The following is a 24,882-nucleotide window of genomic DNA, read 5'->3' as shown; positions in this document are numbered from 1 at the left end:
AGTTTCTTATAAAGGTATCTGCCACTATCAGGTAACCCAGCTTTATTTCCTCCCCAAAGCCAAATTTGGCGTTTGGACTTTGTCTGCAGGTGAATCACATGCTGATTCTTTGGGCTTCAAATATTAAATGGAGGGCCTTATATTGTAACTCTACTTTGAGATGTCACTTACCTGTTATTACTTACCTGGTGAAACTGGTAAAACGAGAGGCTTAATATCTCTAGAACTGAAGCATAATAGGAATGGTTAATGTTTCCAAATGATCACGTTTCCCTGATAAAACAACACATTGTGTTTATTTTCAGAAACATTTTGTTTTTAATGTGGCACACAGGTGTAGATATAAATTGGCTGGAACTTCTTTGGCAACTGTGGCATGAACCTCTGCACCATTGGGAGGAAACTTTGTGGTCATGTCAGGAACCTCTGAGAAGCTTAGCAACCTGAGCTTCTTTGACACAGAGCTCTAGAACCGAAGCAGGGACTGGAGTTGCAGCAGAATGAACCTTCACAGTGATTTCTGTGGGGCCTCGGCAGGTTTTGGAGCAGCAGTGATGGGAAACTTTATGGCTGTCTTCACTGGGAATTCTGGAGCAGCCCTGACAGGATCTCTGGGCCCAAGGCAGCAGAGAAACTGAGCTATGTGAAACCCCATCTCTGGGACCCGGATGCCAGTGGTAGAAACTTCTAGGGTGGCAGGGCGAGGAACTTGTGGGACGGGCTGAACAGAGAGCTCTGGGTGACTCCATTGTTAAAAATATGATTGGATGGAGCAGTACTAAAACTAAATGAACTATTTACAATATACATCCCTAGGCGAGTAGTTCCGCAAGACGCTAAAACTACCACCTCAAGCCAAGGCGCCAGACACAACCGAGGCCAGCCAGCCCCGCAAGACGCTGAGGCTGGAGAGATGGAGGGGCTAACTTAACTAAGTAAAACTAAACGAACTATTTACAATATGTACACATCCCTAGGCGAGTAGTTCCGCAAGACGCTAAAACTACTGCCTCAAGCCAAGGCGCCAGACGCAACCAAGACCTGCCAGCCCTGCAAGACGCTGAGGCTGGAGAGATGGAGGGGTCATCGGTGTCAGCCCGCCAGACGCAAGGCTAAACCCTCTTCACGACCTGAAACACAATTAGAAAGCATTTTTCATTAGGTATAAAAATACATCTGTGCCATGTATAAGGATTCAGTATATGACAGTTACAGCAGGTACTGAATGGTAATGTAAAGAAGCTGATGTCCATAATCAAGCCAAATTAACAAATAGCCTTCAAAATCATTTTAGCTTGTCTTAGACTCAGTACCTTGAACCAGTCATGGGAGAGCATCTCATCCAGATGGAGTCTCCGCTTTGGGTTCCTCTTCAGGCAACCTCGAATAAAGCGGCAGCATTCTGTGCAGAAAGATTGAGAGTTGTCTAATTATTTCCTTCAACTTTACACTTGCTCTCTAAGCTGTAAAAATGGGAAAGATTCCTGCATAATCCATAAGAACATCTTTTTTGTTCTAACCATCTGAGAAGCCCGGCTGGAACCAGACATCAGGGTCCATCAAAGCCATATCTCTGCTGTCTGGGAAACGGCCGGCGATCATGGCAAACAGCAGCACCCCCAGCGACCACACCGTTGCCTGCTTCCCATAGTACTTGCCCTTCTCAACGTACTCAGGAGGGCAATACCTTGCTGTGCCTGGAGATAGGAGTTTGCCACATGTGTAAGCTTGCTTTTTATCACTTTAATCTATTATTTTCAACAAAAATAATATTAATATTGACTATTCTTTGAGAGTTTTGTTAGTGTATTGTTAATATCTCACTGTGTGAATGTCTGAGACATGGTGTAACTGGTCACTAGAGTTTAAATCCCAAAATGTATGTTTTAAAGATTACACATACCAGAGTAGTTTTTGTAGGATGAGCTTTTCATGAGGTCCCCGCAGCCGAAATCGATCAATTTGACCTCCAGGGTCTCTGTGTTGACCAGGAGGTTCTCCATTTTGATGTCTCGGTGGAGAACACCCCTGGAACAGCACAGGGCAGCAGCGTAAATCACCTGCCACATGAAGTGACGGGCCAATTTCTCAACGAAGCGGCCTCTGTTATGCTGCCAAAAGCTGTGCATGTCCATGCAGGGTAAGGGCCATTCTAAGACCATGATGTACTGGTCGAGATGATCCTGCCAGTCCAGCACCTTTATAATGTGGCCACAGCTTGGGCCTTGATTGGCCATTACTGTCAGGGCCACTTCAAGTGGAACTGGTTTGGGATGGTCAGGCTAGAAGAATGACAGTTTTTTTATTATTGTTAGACATAGGATTGGTTTCTCAAATAAGGATTTAGCCTTATTGGCTATATCTATTGAAATATTTGCACTCTGTGATTTACATTAAAATGTTATAAATTGCAAACATAGAGACAAGTATGATACGTACAAGGCTGATGTATAGCTGATTCTTTGTCTTCGCTGTGAATTTCACAGCTACCATGAGGCCGTCCTTGCAACGGCTCCCTTCAAAGACAGAGCCAAATGCTCCTTCCCCCAATTTCTTGCCAATGGCGTATTTCCAGGAAATGTGATCTATTAAAACATAATTATTTTTATTTGTTTATTGTTAATAAAGCATTGTCCAGCGGTGAGGCCATACTTTCTGATGAAATGTTAATAGGGAAATATATTTGTAATATTTGTTCTTTTAAAAAATCATTTGTCGCATGACTATTTAAGTGAACTGCAAAAAAAGCCAAATGGTGATTTAAAATTATGGAGGAAAAAAACCCTAAGAAACCTTACAGCAGTATCAGCTGCATTATTTAAAACATATGCTTTCCTATATACATATTCACTTTCAGAGAGTGTGTGTGTGTTCTATTTTATGTCAGACAGTAAACTTGCAGTAAACTCACCCTCGATCCTCACAATCTTGTCACAGTCCAGCTGTCTCAGCAGATGTGATCCAGTGTCACCTGATGATGAACTGGCTGGACTGTCCTGATCTGGAGGCCTGACGTCCTCCACTTGCTGGTTTTCGGCAGTGGGGGGGACTTCAGGACTACTGGAAGGAGGTTCCTGATGATCATTATCCTCTGCAGTAAAGATGATGTTCTGTAAAGAAATCTGATCTAAAGAGAGGAATATCAACCACAAGCTTGTTTTAAATCATCCGCCACATCTTCAAACTATATTTCATCTATATTCAAACATTCATCACATCGTGGAATAAATTCATCTATCTGCCTTTTTATAATGTGATGTGTGTGTGTGTGTGTTTTTTTAAATATATATATATATATATATATATATATATATATATATATTTATATATATATATTGTGTAAATGATTGGCCCCGATCACACCTGACGCGTTTTTTGCAGTGAGAGGCGCCTTTTTTCAATAAACATTTACAAAATGGTTTTGAAAACATTAACAATACACTAACAAAACTCTCAAAGAATAATCAATATTAAAATGAATATTATTTTTGTTGACTAAAATTAAATGCCATTTCCGTTAAAGTGAGAAAAATATAAATATATATATACAGAAATTAAATAAAGTTAATAAAAGGTTGATTTTACGTTTACTTGACAGACAGGACAGCTGTCTATGGTTGCCTAGCAACATAAAAAAAAAATAAAGCGTGCTGCTTGTTCTGTGTGATCGAAAGAGTAAAAAAGAGAATAAAAGGGTGTTTTACAAGAGTGTAAAAGAGAGTTTGTGTTGTTCAGAGCTCATAATTTACCATCAGTACACCTCCTGGATGGGGCTTCATCAGTGTCCTGGTCCACCTCACACTGCTCCACCTGCTCACCCTGAGCTTTGGTGGATTTGGGGCGAGACGAACAAAAGAAAAAAGAGGCAAACTTCCGAAATGTCCTCTTTTTCTGCCACTTATTCTTTGTTTTATCTGTCCCTCTCTCCTTTCTCTCCGCCTCACCGATGCCCACAGGCGTCTCGTCGGGACGAGGATGGAGCTCCGCCTTGTGGTCGGTGGGTGTCAGTGTTGTTCGGGGATTTATCCCGTGCACACACTCACCTCCTCCCTCAACTCCCACTCTACGACATTGTCGCTGTCCCATAATCAACAACTGCAAACACACCGCAACAACTGCAAAAACACTGTTGATATCTGTACTCCTTACTCGCTACAAAGTGATCAGGGAGTTTCACGCTTTTATATTGTCCTCAACATTCTATGTCCTCTATGATGTCATAAGGGCTCATACAGGCTGAGAGCAGCAGATTCTCACAAACATTAAAGTAATGTCTAGTGATGCCATTGATATATGTGTATGGGTTTGTAAAGTATTTAGGTATTAAGATCGCTTTAAAACATGCATAATGCATACAGCAGTGGTCAATGATGTCAGGCCAAGGAAAATAATAGGGAAAACAAATATCCCCTCTGCTCTGGACATCACTTTTTAAAATATCATATTTTTTCACCTGTTTTATATATATATATATATATATATATATATATATATATATATATATATATATAGGCCTATATATATATCCAAACATTTAACTGTTAATTATACTTTTCAGTAAGAAGTATAAAGACATGTTTCATTTTCGTGATGTAGGCAATAGTCTACAAATGCAAACACTGTAGCACATCTGTTTGATCTTGACTTTACTCAGTTTAAGGTACATTATGAGATGTTGCAACTGTAATTCCTCACCATCAGCATTTAACAAGTGCATGTCCATCAACAAACCGATTATTTTACTTGTACTTATTTATTTACCGAGTATTTTTTCTAATTTATTGTGGTGAACATGTGAAACTGTATCAATAACAGTGCATACATTAGCCGAGCTCTGGCGTGAATTGATGTAACATAAACGTTGGTAAAACAAATCTTGCTCCATGCTTAATCTTTCCTCAAAGTAGTGAGAATGACAGACAATCTGTATTAATAGACACAGTTTTAGGTAATAGTGGCCCACGACTGATTACAAGTATTTCAAGAAAGTAATAATGTGAGTTAACCAGTTAGCAGGAGACCTACACAATATACAACTCAAAACTAAGTGTTTTGAACACCATCTTTCAAGAGCAAGCGGTTTGCGAATCTTGCTGTGAACTGAGATTTGAGAAGCAGTCATCAGTGAAATAAAGGGAACACAGCAAAAGTTTAGGATTATACTGCTGTGGTATCGTGGTAAAGATGAATTTTAACCACTGATTCGCATGCTTGTCCTTGGGCTGTGAAAAAAAAAAAAAAACTGGCTTACCTTAACATTGTAGAGCACAGTGTTTTCTCGACATGATGCTATCCAGACCAGTATCCACAGGAATCAGCTGCAGTGTTTGAGGTTCAAGTTTAGGGTGGCCATTTCCATAACAACCAAAAGTAGGACACTTTGCGGCCTTTGAATACAACAAAATCCCCAGAGTTAAATTAACTCTGCTCAGAGAACATTTGGTCCCTCTCTACAGAGAGTTACAATAACTCTGAATCAGAGTTAAAGTTATTGAGATACTTAAGTGATTAATTAAGTGATAATTGTGCATTAATGATGAACACCTGCTGTCAACAAGCAAAATCACTGAATGTAAGAGAAACAATAAGAACAGAGAAAAAGAGAAACACAAGAACTACAACTGACTTCAGCCACAGCCTTAGATGAAATCATATGAAGACAAAGGAAGACATTAAATCTCTCAAGATCTCAGCAGAGGAGGATTAAACAACTCCACAAACAGCATTACCAGCTTCACTTATTACTAACCAGACTGACTTTATTTCTGGCAGACGTCTACAAGTTGCGGGAGCCATGAGTTTTATACTATTGTGGCTCCCAGCATGCATTGTGGCATGAAGCATGTCACCATTGTTGAGATTCATATGCTGATTCTTGATGTCTGTGTCTTTTAAAAAAAAATAAAAAAAGTCTCCATAATGTATTTTAAAAAACAAAATTCAGAAAGTCTGATCTGTGGCAAGAGAGAATTGTTAGTGAATATAATCTATTAACATCAAATAACCACTTTTAGACAGTGATGAGATAAGTGCCTTATTCTACTTTTTGTTGTTGAAAACTGTATCACATGCTCATCTTTGTTTCTGGCTTTCTTTGTAACAAATTACACGTTTTGGTTAAAAAAAAAACACAAACTCGCAAAAAAAGCCAAGAGTCAAACTGCACAACTAAAGGAAACACTGATCGTCATAATGGTGATCAAACATTTTCAATAAATCGTCAACATCTAAACCTCTGTTAATTGTCAATAAGACCTTCTGTAGACGTATGACACCAATTAAAACAATCTGGTTATTAATAAGTGAAGCTGGTAATGCTGTTTGTGGAGTTGTTTAATCCTCCTCTGCTGAGAGATTTAATGTCTTCCTTTGTCTTCATTTGATTTCATCTAAGGCTGTGGCTGAAGTCAGTTGTAGTTCTTGTGTTTCTCTTTTTCTCTGTTCTTATTGTTTCTCTTTCATTCAGTGATTCTGCTTGTTGACAGCAGGTGTTCATCACTAATGCCCAATCATCACTTAATTAATCACTTCTCATTATCAAGTATTTTATTAACTTTAACTCTGATTCAGAGTTATTTTAACTCTCTGTAGAGAGGGACCAAATGTTCTCTGAGCAGAGTTCATTTAACTCTGGGGATTTTGCTGTACTCTGGTGTACTCGCAACTACAATACAATTTTGTCCATCATATCGATGACATGATACAGTGATTCAGAAATAGTCTATTCGTTGCCAGACAATTTGATCTACGATATATCTTGATGTAGGCAAAAAAGTGTTTATTCACAGTATTTGTATTTATTCAAGACATTGTGTCTGTTTCAAAAACTAACCACTGAGATGAACCTGTCATGAAAAGTGCACAGTGCCAGAAAACATAACATTTCTGGACTTCTGGAAATAAAATAAATACATAAATAAACAAATAATGAATGCGAAGGACAAATGAGTATCCGGCTTGAGGCTGCGCCGGACAGGGGGCTTAAAATCCGGACTGTCTGGCCAAAATCCGGACGTATGGCCACCCTATTCAAGTTTTCCCTGGTGTCTGTGCGCACAATAAGTGGACGGGCAATATACGCTTATTTTTCGTCACAACTAAACGGCTTATGACTCGTTTGAAAAACTATTCATTTCATTGACTCAGAGTCGACTCTTACTTTTGAAAGACAATAACTTTATATATGGTGCACTTTCAGATTTAAAACTTTGCAGGATGTTTTCAATCACTTATGAAAGGTCATTTTCAAAAATACGTAATGGGGCAGTTTAAGAAAAATCATGTCCAAATTCATGTCAACACCATTGCTGAGTATTTTCTCAATCTCTTTAAAACTGCAGTGATAAAAAGACAGTCTCAAATACGTGGTTTGAAACCTTGAGCTGGTGTGAGTGAGTGTGGGGCTAATTAGCATATTCATAGAACTTATTCAAGCTATTTTAAGGCATGAAAAAATATTTTCAAGGGAAAAAAATGTTTAAATATGTAATTTTGGTGATCAAAGATGAGTTTTAAGGAATACAATTATCTAAATGATAACTACATGACTACAGGGGGACTTTAACTAATGAAGTTAACTAATGTTAAAAACCTTTCTGTAAAGTGCTAGATATCTTTTATATATTAATATTATTACATTTTTATTACAAAAACTACAGAAAAAAATCACATTAGATAAAAAAGACTCTCCAAATGGAGATGCTATAAAACATATACACATTGCATATTGTCTTTCATGTTTAACCATGATTTGTCCTAATCTGTTCATTCTAGTAGTTTTATAAGTAGGTTTAATCTTTGACAGCCCTAATATTTTTTTAGTATTTTTGTCATATGCTTACAAAGGAATTACCCCAGGGTCTTAATCATTATGATTAACGATTAAATTAGTTATTAATGTATGTTTATTGCATGTGCTGTAACTGGTCACTAAGTTTTTCATGACTGTTAATCAGTTTTTATGCAGATTGCTTTAATAGTCTTGTAGTGTGACAAATACATTTTGTTCCATGTAGTTTCTCAATTAATATCATAAAAACATTTAATAATTTACAAAAAATCTCATTAAAGCATCATACAACCTTATTATAGCTGTAACGGTCACCAGCTGGAGTGCCCTTGAGAGCCACCAGAGGGCACTCCACATCAGATTATTGTCATTCCTCACAAACTACATCTCCCATAATTCTCTGCCTGGACTCCTATCCACCTGTATGTCATTATCTTGTTTATTCACCCCATATAAGCCTGGTTTTCACATTCGTTCCCAGCGAAGTCTTGTATGTTACGCTGCATCTCTGAGCATTCTCACTGTCTCATGGATTATCGCCTGTTTCTTGGATTCCCTTTTTGCCTCTGATCCTTGTTTGTTTGTTTGTTTGTTTGTTTGACTGCCTTCCTGTGCTTGATTACGGTTCTGGATCACTCAAATAAACTGCATTTGGATTCTCAACCTTTGTACATAACAAAAGTCTTAGCCAAATATGGATCCAGCAGTTGTGTTAGTCAGCATGCACCAAGGTATCCATACCCTCGAAGAGCAACATTCATATTTAAGTGGACATTGCAAATGTTTCTGAACTGCCAGATTGTGCTCTCATTTACTTTTTCTGTTACGGGCTTAACCGTCCGCTCAAGGACAAACTAATACACAATGCTCCTCGAGGGTCGTTCAGTGACTTTTTGGATCATGCCCTGCTTTTATGTGGTTCCTCCTTCACTGTTGGGGAGGTTGAGGAGGACATGTTCCCTAAACGTTTTTTGGGGAGGAGCATCACACTCCAAGGTCCAGTGGCCACCGAGCTTGGCCCATCAGTCACCAGCATGCCCAGGTCTGATGATTGCTAGTCCTGTGTTTTATGTACCTCCCTGTCCTTTGGTTCCCACACCAGAGCCTGAGCTTCTTCACGTCATACCCGCCGCGCCTGAGTCAGCTCCGGAAGATACAGCACTCATCATAGTTGCCACGGCTATTTTGAGTGTGTGGGCAGTAGGGCTCCACGATATTGAAGAAAAACGGTCACCAACTGGAGTGCCCTTGAGAGCCACCAGAGGGCATCCACATCAGACTATTGCCATTCCCTCACATCTCCCATAATTCTCTGCCTGGACTCATCAGCACTTGTATCCACCTGTATGTCATTATTTTGTTTATTCACCCCATATAAGCCTGGTTTTCACATTCATTCCATGTGAAGTCTTGTATGTTGTTACACTGCATCTCTGAGCATTCTCCCTGGCTTCATCGTCTCTTGGTTCTTGGATTTTTGCCTGTTTCTTGGATTCCCTTTTTGCCTCTGACCCCTTCCTGTTTGCTTGGACTGCCTTCCTGTGCTTGACCCTTTGACTGTGTTTGATTACGATTCTGGATTACTCAAATAAACTGCATTTGGGTCCTCAACCTTTATGTCTCAGAGCAGTACGTAACAATAGCAAGCAGAGTTTAATTAATGTTAGCATGTTTCCAAGCTAACAGCATGATACTCTTCATAGCACAGCACAGTAAATTTGGCAATTTGTTTTAATTGATACTTCTCTATATTGAATGAAATTAAAAGGTTCTTGTATTCAATGTTTCTCTCATCCGTCAGATGTATTTCATTTTAATCAACTCATCGTATAGTGCAATCTGGGATTGTCTTAAACGGATAGTTCACCCAAAAATGTCAATTCTGTCATCTATCAATTACCTTCAAATTGTTCCAAACCTTTGTGAATTTCTTACTTTTGCTGAACACAAAAGAAAATATTTTGCAGAATATATATATTTTTTCAATAGTAACCATAGTATTTTTTTCTCTATGGAAGTCATTGGGGGCCCATCAACTGTTTGGTTACCCATATTCTGCAAAATATCTTCTTTCATGTTCAGCAGAAGAAAGAAATTCATACAGATTTGGAACAACTTGAAGGTAAATGATGACAGTTTGAAATATCCATTTAATGTTGCAATGGAGCACATTCTAATGGCAGTTTATAAGTACTTTACAGGTAAATTGGTGGCGGATTCGTCAAATCTCATTCTTACGCTTTCGTATGATCTGATACGACCTACTGATGGTTAAGTTTAGGGGTGAGATTATAGGTGGACCTTCATGTTGTTTCCATACAAATCACATCGTATAAATTCATACGAAATAACCATCTCACAAAACATCCCACATGAAAAGCCTCTGCTAAATGGCGGCTTATACATTCAAACACACTATATAAAGAGAGGGTTGCGCTCTGGTAACTCTTTGATAAACTGGTGAGTCACAAGAAGCCCACACAGCGTATCCCTTCCTCTGGTCACAGCTCTAAAGGTGCAGGATCTCACGTCTGTATTCCTGGATCAATGAGTCACCCGTGCCCACACTCACACATTAGAAAGCCTATATTTTGTAAAAACACATCATTTGATGGAAAACCTCACTGGAGCCTAAACAGCATTGGCATTTTACCTGAGAATGTTTTAGAATCAAGATTCCTATTGCATGAACTTCCCTTTCATAAATAGTGGAGGTGGTCAGTTTGTCTGTCTGGAAAGAAACTCTGTTGTGACTGGACAGTGAATCATCTTCCTTTTTCCATGATAAAGGCACACTTCTTGATCTTTTCCGGACGTTGACAGCACTTGTGTAGCCTAAATCAGAATCTGTTAGTGCATTCGGCTGACATTACGTGAGAGTCCATTTCCATCAAAGACCATAATCAAGGAGTCTTTTTTTAACCTTGTTTATTCAACTGCATGCATTCAGCGAGGCTTTCAATTTTCAAAAACAATTATGACTGGTGAGCTTAGAGAGATATTTTCTTTCATATTTTTATGTGAGTCATTTCAGTAAGTGTGGAGTCTCTTCCCATTATTATAACAACAGACTGGGGTTATTTGGTTATACATCATGAGCTTATCAGTCTGTGCAGAGGCAAAATCAGTCATAATAACCTGTGTAGAAGCAAAAGTCCTCGGTGAAAAAGGAAGTACACTGTCATACTGCAGCTCTCGGCTATTCTGAATCACCCCTTTGAATGTTTTTGATACTGCGTTTTCACACAAAATAACATTGAATCGTTAGAAAAAAGCCATTTCCCTGCGGGCTTGTTCCCAGTAAAAAGCAACGCCAGACAGATATTTAGAGAAATGAAAGAGAAGTGGACAGCTGTCCTCAAATGTTTAAATGCACGAGTATAAGCAAAGAAGTCGCAATGAGTGTTTTTGTTGGCAGTGGTTTTACGTGTTGATTTACATCCATTTCAAACCCTCTTAAATTGGAGCTTTTTTTATGAATTCTGCCCTCCATTATCATCATATCTTTAATTAGTGAGCACAATAAAGCCACACTGACATACATACAGAGAATTGTCAACAAGAAAAGGAATGGAATTCTAGTGGACTGTAAATGTCAAGTCGGGACAGGTTGTCATTTTTATAGATTTCATGTGCGCTTAACATTTTTGAATAATTAAGTAACACTTTATTTTACAGCGTCATTGTTACTTATGTTACATGTAGTTACTATAGTAATAACTATTAATTATGCATAATTACATACAACTAACCCTAAACCAAATCAAACCCTAATCCTAACCCTTAAGTGTGTACATGTAGTTACTTATATTACTCAATACTTAAATGTATAATTACAGTGTAACAAAGACACCTTAAAATAAAGTTTAACCAATAATTATTTATTAAAAAAATTGTGAAAACTTATCCCATATAGTATCATGTGTGTTCAATTAACTGTATATTTTATCCTAAACCAGGGGTTTTCAATCTTTTATGCCACGGACCCCCATATATTTGGTCATTCTCATGCGAGGTACCCTTTAAAAGTTAAAAGGCAGATCAAATGTATGTATAAAGATCCAATTTATAAAGTGAAAAATAAGTATGTATAAAATATTATTTGGAAAATAAGTAATTTATTAAGTTTTTTTCTAATAATATACTGTGTACTATTACAATACATTTTATTAAATTTTTTATTTAATTTAATAATTTATTATTATAAAATTTGTATTTTAATCTATTTTTATTTTATGGAATATTATAATTGAATTGAATAGAACTGAATTTATTTTAATTTATTATTTATGTTTATTTTTTTACACCCCCCCCCCCCCCCCCCACCCCAACGCTTTAATGTTTAACAGCTTTTAGTTGCCAAGCCTTCAAGATACACGTCTAAACAAATATTGACTTTCAAAAAACATGGAATAAAAAGTGTGACCCTATTAGTTTTTCATGTGTTTAGTATCGAATAGTCTACCAAGACAATTGTTTGCTTATCTCAGGTATCTCTTTCTCTCGAGGTTGAGAATGACGCCTCTTTCCCTCACACGTAGAATTCAATTTACCCGTCGCGTCGCGCCACACCTCGTCTCCACTTGACGCGACACAACAAAAGTACAATATTCAACAACGCCGCTTACAGTCGCGTACTTTAAAATCAGTTGCGATAATTCTAAAAGGAGCGTTGTAGTTTTGTCGCGTCGCGTCTGCCAAACCGTCTCTCTTCTAGTGTTTGTTCTAGTCAGTCACTCCTCCTCCATACAAACAACCCCCAGAGATCAAACCCGCCTGTGTGTAACGCGTGGATTGTGTCAGACGACCGCTGGACTGAACGGAGGTGCCGCTTCTCAGCAGAGGCTTTACCTATGAGAAGCTTTATAGATAGAACGCACATTATCATTTCTGCAATGCTTATAAGCATGCGTGTTATTGAAGGAATAAGAAGTGACGGCGCGTGATATAGTCACTGAATGACAGCATGGCTAAACGAAGCACACTATTCATCAGGATTGTGGAAGGAAAGAACCTGCCAATCAAGGACATGTAAGTGTTGATGACTTAACTATGTGGAAAATATACTATGATTTACACAGAAATATGTGGGAAGACAAGTGAACATGATGATATACTGAAAGCAGTATGTGGGATTTGACAGATACAGCATGTAATAAATTCACAGATAGCCTACCTTATTAGAGAGCATTTCAGTTTAAAAAAGCAAGAATTTTGCATTACACTTTTTTTTTCCCCCACAATGAAACATATAAAACAAATAGGATTTAGGGTTTTTTAAAGAACAGTTCTGGCATTTTAATAAACATAAATATCCTGTGTTATATTTGAAACAAATCAATGTAAGTGCATATACTGTAGCCTAAAATGATAACATGTTCTGCATTACCATGAATGAGCATTTATCATATAAATGTGTGTGATATAAATATCTAAATGATGGTTTTAGTTTAAATGAATGAAATTTAAAAAGCTGTTTTAATGTGTTACTGATGCTCCCCGTAAAGGGAATTACACTATAACAGAAACATATAGTGCATTTCTCTCAATCAATATTATTATTAGATATTACTCATCAGTGTATCAACCACATCATCTGATTCATCAATCACATTCTAATATTTTACACTCAGAATTCTCTCTCTCTCTCTCTCTCTCTCTCTCTCTCTCTCTCTCTCTCTCTCTCTCTCTCTCTCTCTCTCTCTCTATCTCCCTCTCTCTCTCTCTCTCTATATATATATAGCTATTTTGGAAGCAAACTGCTGTATACACACTCTTTTCAAACCATTAATGAGCAGAATAAATGAATTAAGCTTGTTAATTGGTTCCCTGTTTGAAATTGGCAGCATTCCATTGTGAATTCATTTGGCACTTGTTTGTCTGGTATGAGGTTGGAAACTCACATGTCTATGATTCTGACCACAACAGCCCAGATGACGACAGATCATATGCTTCTATTTGTGGAAAGGACAGTTCTCCCACATTCTGTGAGGAAATTACTTTATTGGCTAATAAGGTAATCTGCATTAACATTTCAACAGTGAGGTCATGTCAATGAAAATGTGATTCGCTGCCCTTCTTTTCCTGAGTTACTGATTTCGCTTCCTTGTAAGATTAAATTAAATTACTAGTGAACTAGTCGGTGGGCCGAACCGTCGGAGCAGATGTTACGTGGAGTGTTTGAGATTGAGAGATTGTACACGTTCTCCACAAACCCATCCCTCTTTATGTACACATGCCCTGACTGAGCTTTAGTAAATAGTATGAACCTTTCTTTAAATGATTGCAAGGCTCTGGAAAGATTAGTAGATTTTGGACTGTTTAAGATAGGCTAATTATAATCAAGCAGCTGGTGAGTAATCAGCACCTGGGAAAAGGGAATATGAGCACTTGTTTTGTGAGATAAATGTTCATGGATTTGGACTTTTAATTACAAGATCATTATAAATAGAAAGTGCAATCAGATATTGTTGATATTGTTGCTATCAGGAGTGTGTGGCTACAATGAAGTGCACGAAGATCAAGATTCAAAAAAAACAAACAGTCTTTAATAATTAAATCCAACGGGCACAGGAAAACTCTGGAGAAAGATTATACAACCATAACACAAACAAGAACAAAGAACTGAGGAAACTAAGGGTACGTTTACACGGCATGATATGCTTGAACGGAGAAGTTTTTCCTTTGAGTTTTCCGCTTACAGACGACACCATTGTCAAAATGATACGATATGCGAAAATGGCCAAAGCGATGTATTCTGTTGCCAGGCCTTTAGATGGCGATGAAACACTTTAGATTGAACACGTACTACGCATGTGCACGACGCCATCGTCTTCAGAGATTCGTGTTTTTGTTGTTTACAAGGAGACTTGTAAAATCAGCTTTGCACTGCTGCCCATGATCACATCAAGGATCAGGCAAATTTCCACGTGCATCTTGAAAAGCGGATGTTTTGGAAATTGCTGCGGCAAGTTTTTGTGCCATCTAGTGGTTTAGAGGAAAATAAAATCAAAGGCGCCTTTTACCCCTGTGCTCCTTTAACCAGGATTAATTAACAACCAAGGAAACTAACTAGGGAACAGAAATCGGTCAAAGTAAAACAGGGAACAGAATGAAAACGAAACCAAAACAGAACATACATGTTACAGTTGTCAGTAATCATTGTTTTTTTTCTAAACCCTTAACCCTGCATGTAACTCACCTTGATATTTCCCTAGCAACACCATAACAACCATCCATTACAACATAGGAATCACATAACAACACCTTGGCAACCACCTAACCCTAACCTAGCCACCTTATTTTTAAAGTAGTATATCTGCAATCGATTTTGATTATATAGGCATTTTTACAAATTGCATTTGTGATTTAAAATGCGACAAAATGTTTGTATGGCTGCACAATATCATATGTATTAACATGAGTATAATAATGAGTATAGTTGTTGTTGCTGTTATTATTATTATTATTACTAAAATTAATATTAAAATATTTCACTCTAAGATAAAAATGTATTTAAGGAAAATAATATAACAACAACAACAACAACAACAATAATATTTTGTTACAGTTCAACTATATATTACAATGCTAATATTTATATCTGTCTTAATTTCTTCATTTTCAAACGTTAAACTATCAAGCCTTTTTCGGTCGAAATTTTATTGACAACAACCCGTGGTTCACAATAAGTTTGGGACATGCCTTTGTTATGTATGTCATATCGTGATTTTGATTGTATTTTGAATAATGGTGCAGCCCTAAGCCTAGTTGTAATCTGAGAGCATAATTCATTTTATTCTTGTAGCTTCTCAGATTTCAATTGGCAGTTATATTTGTGTTCAGAATGAGGCTCAGTATTAGTCAGTTACAGATAAACTGTACAGTTGACATGGTTGTGTGATCCAACAAGAGATGATAGTCTGAACCAGAATAAGAAATGAACCCACTGGTCCAAGTGTAGAGGATGCAGACAGATGAAAGTGAAGCTTGTTAAAGAGCTTCCGTTGTAACACGGGCCTGGACTCTGTCAAGCCAGATTCATGTATTTGTGTTCTCGTGTTCTCTTGAGATGACTTTAATGTTGTTAGGTCTTAGATCCCAGAGATACCAAAGATGTGTGTGTAATCAATCAATTAAAAATTCAAATCAAATGAATAACATGTACACATGCAGCAAACCAAAAACAGGACGTGATGTCACAAGATGGGACCCTAAAAGGACCGAATGCTCAAGCATACCTGGTTTATCCCGTCATAGGAGCTGCGTTGCCCATTACAGTTCAGTACAGGTGTCGGAAACGCCGTCACCTTGCAGCAGATCTTCATTTGTGTGTGTAACGGAGGAATTCCTGCCACTGTTTAGACTTTACACTTTACATATTTCATAAGCTCTTCGTGAGCTCTCAGCTGGTAAAAATACCATCATATGTAGGGAAGAGCGGGGCACAACCTAACACTTTTTGACTTTCTCAGTTTGTGTAAACCTACTTAGGGTTCAGACTGAGTATTTATTTTTTCCCGCATCAATTTCACACGTCTAGTACAATTATGTGGTTTTGTTTTATTAATACAGTGTATACTTTTTTCTTGATTTACCACAAAAGAATGGAAGTGAAATGTGACAACATTCCCCATTGGTGGAGCATGTTGTAACATGTGAGGGGCACTTTGTAACATGACCAGAGATTAAAATGCTATCTGATCTAATCAAAACAATATACAAGACAAACTAAAATATTTTTGTACCTCAATAAAATACAATTATTAACTTTTTCATATAAAATAATGGCATTTTTAATCATAAAAAATAAATAAATGTTTAAGTTTGACAACAAACACACCGCAAAACACAGCTATACAGCATAGTTCAAAACATAATAATAATTTCTGAACATTGACTCTGTCTTTATTCACCTTTTTCTCACGGTTTCTCAATAGAATTCATAAAGGTATAGAATAGCATAGTTCTAATCTGCATGTCTGTGTGAGGAGGGGATTGAAGCTCCGCCCCCTGTGCCGGGAGCAGCAGCTCATTTGCATTTAAAGGGACACACACACAAAAACGGTGCGTTTTTGCTCACACTCAAAAAGTGAGTATTTTAACTTGATATAAAAAATATCTGTGGGGTATTTTGAGCTAAAACTTCACATACACACTCTGTGGAGCTCAAAGCCTTATTTTACATCTTGTGAAAAGGGCATTATAACACCCCTTTAAAAATGACTGTGTGAATACTAAGCAAACCAGGACTAAATGTATTGTTTTCTTTTTTTGGTCCCGACCAAAAAAGAACTGAGCTAAAAGTGTGAACAAACACACCCTTAGTGGCCACTGCGTTATGTTTTTCAGCATCTTACACCATAAGTAGGTTACTATCCCTGCAAACAATTTTGCATTTAAAAGTCGTCTAATAGCCGTCCAAACACAGCCCAGACGTCTAGGCTAAAACAAGGCAAAATTTGGGCTGTCAGTGTAAATGTAATAGACGTCTAAACCATAGCCCAGGAATAGACTAGTCATCAATTAGATAAAGAAATGAAATGAGTGAAGAAATGAATCCAAACACCTTGCAATCACTGTTTATTTTGCCTACATGATGGAATATCATACATCTCGCAAGTTATTTTGGCAAAAACGACATGTAACTACAGTAAATTCAAGGTTATTTTGGCTAGAAGTGGGGTACTACTCATAGCCAGACTATATAGTTAACTTAGGCGGTGAAATGGCGGCTATTGCTTGCTGGGATGTTTTTAAGATGGTTGAAAATGTCCTTTTTTATGAAGGTGCATGATTAATTGCGGTAATATTATTATCGCAAAGTCAAGAAGTAACAGCCTGATTTTTAAAGTCATGTTAAAACAGACCATGTAATCTACATCCAAGTTTAAAGTCGACATGAAATAGAAGTTGCGATAGTCTCTTTATCCCTATTTTGATGTATATCCGAGTGAAACGGCTTCTCGAACAAGAAGAATGTAGGCAGTGCTTGATTTTTTCAGTAATTGATTAGATCGTCAAAAACAAATAAAGAACAAAATATACACATACAAAAAATCCGTAAACATAGGGCACAATGTACTGTATTAATTTGACATAATTTTTTACCTTTATTTTGAATTTTGAACTTCATTGCGTTGTGTTTTAGGGTTACCGATAATTACAGGATAATGCCCCGGGTAATAAGCTGCATGTACTTTTTCTGTTATTTTAGGTTTTTAAAAAAAAAATTCAGTGTACTTGGGTGAATAATTTAGAATAACATCTATAACATGCATTTACAAAATAGATAGTTGAATTTTCATTTCATGACAACTTTCAATTTCAAGTATGTGTTTAACTAGTAAAATGACTCTGGGGTCTCTCAGTCGCCAAACAGAACATCATGGTTACAGAAGATAAGAGAAGCAGCGAGAACGAGAGAGGAATCTCTCCTCTTCCTTCTTTTGTCATCATCTCTATCCTCTTCCTGCAGGTGGCATGAGGATGATAGTATGTGGTTTAACTGCCAAGTCTCAGTGCTGTTTGATGTAGCACCTGATTCTGACAGCCACAGGTTTCCCTATTACACTGATAACAACAGGCGAAGATGAATCACCGCACGATGCACTCATTCTCCTCTCTCCGCACACACACACACTCAAATACTCATACAGCTCACCAAAGTTGCCCAGAGCAGTCATTACCTCCACAGAGGAATTTCAATATCCTCACAGTGACAGCAGACATCTCTACAAATGCTCTATGTCAATTCACAGCTCATCTGAGACAGCCTGCAACGAACAAATGTTCACCTATCAGACACTGAAAATGGAAGTTCTCTCATTTTACAATATTGGAAATGGTATATACGCACAAAAAAGTATTTGTTGTTGTTGTTGGACAAAGAACAGGAAGCTGTGATTGTACCTGTAATTTAAATCTAAAGTGTGTAATTTACGAGGAGGAGTATATAATACCTGGAGAAAGCCGTGTGTTAGCATTTCCCTTTCATCCCATAGAAATGTCCTTAATTGGCGTGTGCAGGATGAAGTTAGGAAATGAGCTGCAAGGAATCTGGCACAATTTTTTTATTATTACTTCTTAGAAAAAATATAAGCATTGAAGCAGTTTTGTTCAAATATTCGAAATATTTATTTTGAATGGCAAATCAAAGTCATGTTGCGTGACCAACAAAGTTATGTGGAGAAAAAGACAGGAAGAAACACACAAGAAAACAGGAAATGACACCATCGACAAGAATTTTGTCTTATGATTGTGTCAATAAGTCTCTTAAAATATGATGTCATTTTTATGATCCTTTTAGGACAAAGTTTGTTCAGGTTTTAAAATGTCATGATATTTCTAAAAAAATAAAAGAGTGTTCATAATAATATATAAGTATATATTTCATACATACTTTTCTATAAAATAATATAAAAACCAACATGAATACAAAATTTTGCACATGCTTTAAAGGGGTCATGAACTGGATTGTTTTATTATTTTATAATGTTGCCTGGGGTGCCCTTATAATGTTAGTATGATTTTTACATCAAAAATTGTCATAATTTATAAATAAAAGCCATTTTTCCAAGCCTGATTTCAGCCTCAGGTTTGAACGCTCCGTTTTAAGGGGCGTGTCTGCTGTAAGACTGCAGTGCAAACGCCCACTGCTGTGATTGGCTGACATGCTTGCATATGAAATGGCTAGTATTAAATGAACTCTCTCGAAAACTTTTACTACGTTTTTACTATTACAGCTATCAAGATTAACAAATCGTGAAAAGTATCGTTTAAAGCATTATATTTAAATCTATTACATCACATGAAAGGTTGCAGCATGATGAGCACTGACTGAGCAGATGACAACAGTCTGTTGATCGCGTGAATAAAGATCTTATCATTGCAACGCAATTTTTGCACTCTCACAAATGCTTACACCAAATCACAATGCAAACACGATGTGAGTACACAGTAAGAGCTTCGTTGTGTAGTGTAACAGTGTCATTATTTCATCACGAGTTTGGTAAGTGTCCAGATATATCTTAATATAGAGCTTAAGCTCTCGCGGCTCGCGCTGTGCTGTTTGATTGACAGGTTGGGCGAATGGAAAGGGATCGTTCTTTGGTCGCTTTCTGTATATTTTAATAACAGTTTAAAAAATATTATTTTCATAATACTACGAGAAATTATGTGAAGTTGATCGTTTAGTCACTGATGCATAAACAGTATTGAACGATTTTAAGAGAAAGATATCTGAACTTGAATAATTACACATCAGAAATCACTGATCGCAGATCAGGCATTAGAATACACATGGTTACTTACATGTTGCTGGCAGATCCGTCGGGAAATTGTGATTGACTGATTTAATAAAGTTTAACCATGCTGGAATCCGAAGGAAGCTTATGCAGACTGTCTTCTTCCACAAACAGGCACGCACAATATTTAGTAAACAGCATGTTTATTGCTTGGAAGTAGCTCGATCCGGTTTAGCAATCATCATGTCGTCCTATGTTATTTAGCATGTTTGGGCGAATCGGTGGGCGGGGCTAAACAGGCCGTGTTGAAGTAGGCGTTGATCTTCTTTTGTGGAGGCGGTGTTTTATCCTCTTTGACGTCATAGTTCCCCACTTTGAAAAATGAGTCGTTTGCTGAGCCTGATGTCTATAAAAGCTTTTATTGGACTAACAAGGTAGTTTTCAGTTTTGAAACTTACAGGATATTATTATAGTATGATGATCTCTTATATGTCAAAAGCTCAAGGAAAATTTGATTTCTCAGTTCATCACCCCTTTAAACTAGATTTAAATATATATATATTTATTTACCGGTATTTATCTTGGACAGTCTTGTCATTTACCCCATAAATGACTTCCCTCTGGAATCTGATTGATCTCATGGTTGGATTGATAAAGGTTGTGTGAAGTGAAAGATTAATACAGTTCTTATAAGTTTCTTCAAAGCTCCAGTACATCAGGAAGATTCTTTGTGGATTCTTTTATGGAATAAGGCTATAAAATCCTTCTGGGTCATAATTAAAACCTTATGAATATATGATGCGAAGATACATTTTTCATTTATCCTTGCAAACTATAAATTTTATCTTCATAGATTTAAATAAGCCTCGTTGCCGATCTGAGAGAGCAACAGCATCATTTTTAACATGCAATTAAAATTCTTGATTGCATAAACCAATCATGTGTGATCATGAGATTAATAACTATTGAGTTTTATGCAATAACATTATTGTTCATTTCATTTGCAGAACTGGAAGCAGTGATCCATACTGCATCGTGAAAATCGATAATGAGGCGATAATTCGGTAGGTATGATTTTTTTTTTCCTGCACATTTCAATCGGAGCACAAGTGTTCGGTGATCTAATATTGGTTTGTGTTGCTATACAGCCTATAAGAAGTAAATTATCATAAACTGAACAGATTAGAAATGAAATTTTCTGTGAAGCAGAACTAATTTAATTTGTGCCACATAATTGAAATCCCTCCTGCACCATAGATTGCTGTGTGGTTGTACCTCCACACTTGGCAGCAATATAAAGGTCATACTAAACAAACCTCTCCTCTGATCTGAGTTTGAGTACAGTACAGTGTGGGCATATTGATTCCTGGTGCTCTATGAAAATGAAATGAAAATCCATTTTATATGCACAAAAACACAGTGAGAGAAGTGGAAACACTGGAATTTTATAACTGAACTTATAAAGTTTATTATATTCTTTTATTTGTTATTCACTATACCGTCTCTTTTGTGACTCACTTTATTTCCAGGGCCTATAAAAATAACTTCTTTTCCAGCCAACTGAAAGGTTTAACTGTGAATGTTACTGACTGTTCTCTGAGGCACAATGATTTCTTTGGTCAATAAGTCACATTTTTTCCCTGGTATACCAAATCTGAAGGTAAATAAATGTTGAGTAGCCTATGGATTGTAGTCTGATGTTTGTTTCGTCAGGCTAGCTTTATGCTAACGCAGTAAATAAGCCTTGTGAGTCTGTTGATTGACAATGTGATATACAAAGCACACTTGCATTAGACGATTGACAAAATGCTAATCTTTGCTTAGAATTTCTGATTTGGTATTGACCAAATTTGTAAACAAACCAGCTGTCGATCACTGCAGTTAAAGAAAAACTGCTGTCTGGTTTTGTTAATGTTTAAATAGAAATCAATGTCTTTTTCTATTCTTTTTGCCTATTCTCCAGAGATTTTTTTTTATACCATTATAGGGGTCTTTGCCAGACATCCCATTTATTTCAAGATGACGTATGTTAGTTCGACCAGGGTGATTTTAGTATGTATATAGTATTATAGTATTTATTAATATTTTGAATTTACTTTTATTTTTAAATGTTCAGTTTTCCTTTTAATTTTACTGTTTGTTAAAAAAATTTTTTTTTTTTTTTCTATTTCTATTTTTATTTCAGTCTAATTTTTATTTCTTAAGTAAAAAAAAAATCATCTAATATTTATATTTTATTTTATTTCAGCTTTGATTCAATGACAGAAAACTATGGATGCTTGTCTACACCACAGAATAAAACATTTTAAAAGATAATTGCAACTTTGAGTTTACATCTCGCAATTCGGACTTTATTTCTCAGAATTGCGAGATACAAAGTCAGAATTGCATGAAATAAAGTCTCAATTGCGTGTTGTAAAGTCAGAATTGCGAGATATAAGCTCACAATTGCGTGTTATAAACCTGCGTGTTATAAACTAAAAAAGTTAACTTTTATAACTAAATAAACTTTTTTTTTCGACTTTATATCACGCAATTCTGACTTTAAAACACACAATTGCGACTTTATTCTGTTTCAGACTCAACAATTAAATTGTTTTGTACTGAACGAGCAACACATTTGATATCCAAAATGTCACAGGATTAAATTTGCCATTTATCGGCATACCAGGATGAATTTAGCTACTTTGTAGGTATTTTTTTTTTTTTTTTACATTTACAACTTTTCACATTTATTTTTTAATCTATCTCTCAGGACAGCAACGATATGGAAGACACTGTCTCCGTTTTGGGGCGAAGAATACACTGTCCATCTTTCTCCCTACTTTCGGACAGTGTCTTTTTATGTGCTGGATGAGGACTCTCTCAGGTCTGAACCTACATACTTCTACTTAACCTACATACGACATGGTTGAAGGTGAAGTGTGTGATAATTTTTTGTTAAAATACTTTTTTCCTGTTAAAGTTTGATGTGCAGAATCATCCATGAGTAAGCCATTCGTTAAGGTTGATTTCCCCTAAAGTGTCGCTTTCAAAACATTGCTATGGCTGTTTGAGCAGTCTGACATGGCGACTGTAGCTCAACCACAAAAATGGAAATGGGAATGCACACGCTAATGAAATGAATACTGTTTATGCACTGTAAGTCACCCTTGTCAAAATTTCATTCACACTATTCAGAGTATACTGTATAGAATGTCCTTTTTAATGGTTGCGAAGTAAATTCAAATTCAAGTGTAGTACCTACTTAGTATGTGATTTCGGACACACCGCTTTACTCTCCCACAACACGCTAGCATCATTTAAGTGACTTTTGCATGGGTATTATCTTCATAAAATGTAGAAAACTACTTATTTTCCACTTCACCTTCAACTACCGACATAATTAACATGATAAATTGTTACAGCATTATAACTGTGATTCATGTGAGACAATCACACTTTATATTAGGTGTCATTAACTACTATGTACTTACATTAAAAAAAATGATTAGGAATAACGTGTGACATTTTTTCTGTGTTCATGCGGTATTGCAAAACACTTGCTGCTATTAGTCTTACTAATACTACAAGTATTACAAGTATTACTTGCTGGCTAAGGTTAGAGACAGGTTTGGTGGTATTGGTGGGTGGGTTAATTGCAGTGTAATTATAGATTTTATTACAGAAATTAAGCTGTAATGACATGCAGGTATTTCAAAAAAAAAAAAGTACAATTTAAAAACCATGTGTACATTGTTAATTTAAATGTTAGTCCATAGTAGTTTAAGACACCTAATATAAAGTGAGACCCTTATGTCTGCTCAGTAGAAACCTACAGTCTCAAAAACTGTTCTGTTCACAGCCGAGATGATGTCATTGGGAAGGTGTCAATCAGTAGGGAGGTTCTCACTGCTAAACCTCAAGGTAAGAGAGTATTTACAGTCTTTATTCAGTCGCTGTGGTGAAATGGGAAATCAATATCCAGAGCCAACAAGACATTTCTCAATGTCAACATTGTGACAAGACGAATGTTGCAAGAAAGTAATAATCAAATAATCAAGTCTGACCCTTAGTCACAATCATAAATGTGGACTTGAAACTACACTTGAGTTTCATGTGACTGTGAGAAGCCACAAACTTCCTCAAGTCATTTTTACCTCTGAAAAAAGACGAGAACAGTTATTTTTGTTTTGCCGCTGGCCTTACTGCATATGCATTTGTAGGAGTTTCCCTTTCAGACTTTAATGAATCATGCAATGTGATTTACTAGGGTTTGTGTTAGTCAATTTACTGGTATTTGCACCATTATTTAACGGCCAAAAAAAGCATGTCTTCAAACCATACGCTAATTTGCGCTGCTCTTGGTAGATTGCGTTGGTCTTTGATACGGGACTGTTAGTATCTGGTTTTGCAAATTGTTTCTGAACATAAAAATGTCGACACAATGTAATGTAAGGGTAAATAAAGGTTGTTGTTGCTGTTTGTAATCGTTGTACAAGCAGGATGTGACGGTTGGTTGGTGTGTTATTTGTCCCGCCCCTCCTCCACTGTGATTGGATGGCTTGTTAAAAAGTGACCGTGATGATTGCTGCGTTTTACCCAAAGTTAAAACATTCTTCAACTCTCTGCAACCGGATAAAAAAAGAATCATGCAAGCTGATTTACTAAGGTTTGCGCTAGTCAATTTACAAGTATTTGCGCCAATATATAACGGCCAAAAAAAAGCATGTCTTTAAACCATACGCTACTTTGTGCTGCTCTTGGTAGATTGCGTTGGTCTTTATGGACATGATCCGGCTGTGTCTGTGTTCTTTAATTTGTCAGTAGATCATCAGTAGATCACATGAAGAAATTTCCACTCCCATC

At 36.7% G+C, this 24,882-nt stretch overlaps 2 protein-coding genes across 2 annotated transcripts in view; one reads left to right on the top strand and one right to left on the bottom strand.

The window, feature by feature from the left end:
- Positions 1 to 1,112: 1,112 nt before the first annotated feature.
- On the bottom strand, positions 1,113 to 4,086 carry LOC307158297 (serine/threonine-protein kinase pim-2-like; the record flags this gene model as incomplete). Its single annotated transcript, XM_079870731.1, has 7 exons — positions 1,113 to 1,130; positions 1,314 to 1,402; positions 1,521 to 1,697; positions 1,904 to 2,282; positions 2,440 to 2,585; positions 2,912 to 3,127; positions 3,750 to 4,086. The coding sequence occupies 7 exons, from the start codon at positions 4,084 to 4,086 to the stop codon at positions 1,113 to 1,115; spliced, it is 1,362 nt and encodes a 453-aa protein (XP_079726857.1).
- Positions 4,087 to 12,580: 8,494 nt separating this feature from the next.
- The window catches only part of rasa4 (RAS p21 protein activator 4), a 46,132-nt gene continuing 33,830 nt past the window's right edge, over positions 12,581 to 24,882 (top strand). Inside the window, exons 1-4 of the mRNA XM_079872224.1 lie at positions 12,581 to 12,820; positions 21,042 to 21,098; positions 22,790 to 22,903; positions 23,879 to 23,940. Coding sequence (XP_079728350.1) covers positions 12,756 to 12,820; positions 21,042 to 21,098; positions 22,790 to 22,903; positions 23,879 to 23,940 — 298 coding nt within the window. The 5' untranslated portion in view covers positions 12,581 to 12,755. The remainder of the gene's footprint in view (positions 12,821 to 21,041; positions 21,099 to 22,789; positions 22,904 to 23,878; positions 23,941 to 24,882) is intronic.

This window comes from Squalius cephalus, assembly GCF_949319135.1.
Source record: "Squalius cephalus genome assembly, chromosome: 5".
NCBI lineage: Eukaryota > Metazoa > Chordata > Actinopteri > Cypriniformes > Leuciscidae > Squalius > Squalius cephalus.
Note: the sequence above shows the minus strand (reverse complement) of the source record. Positions and strands in the feature narration are given on the sequence as shown.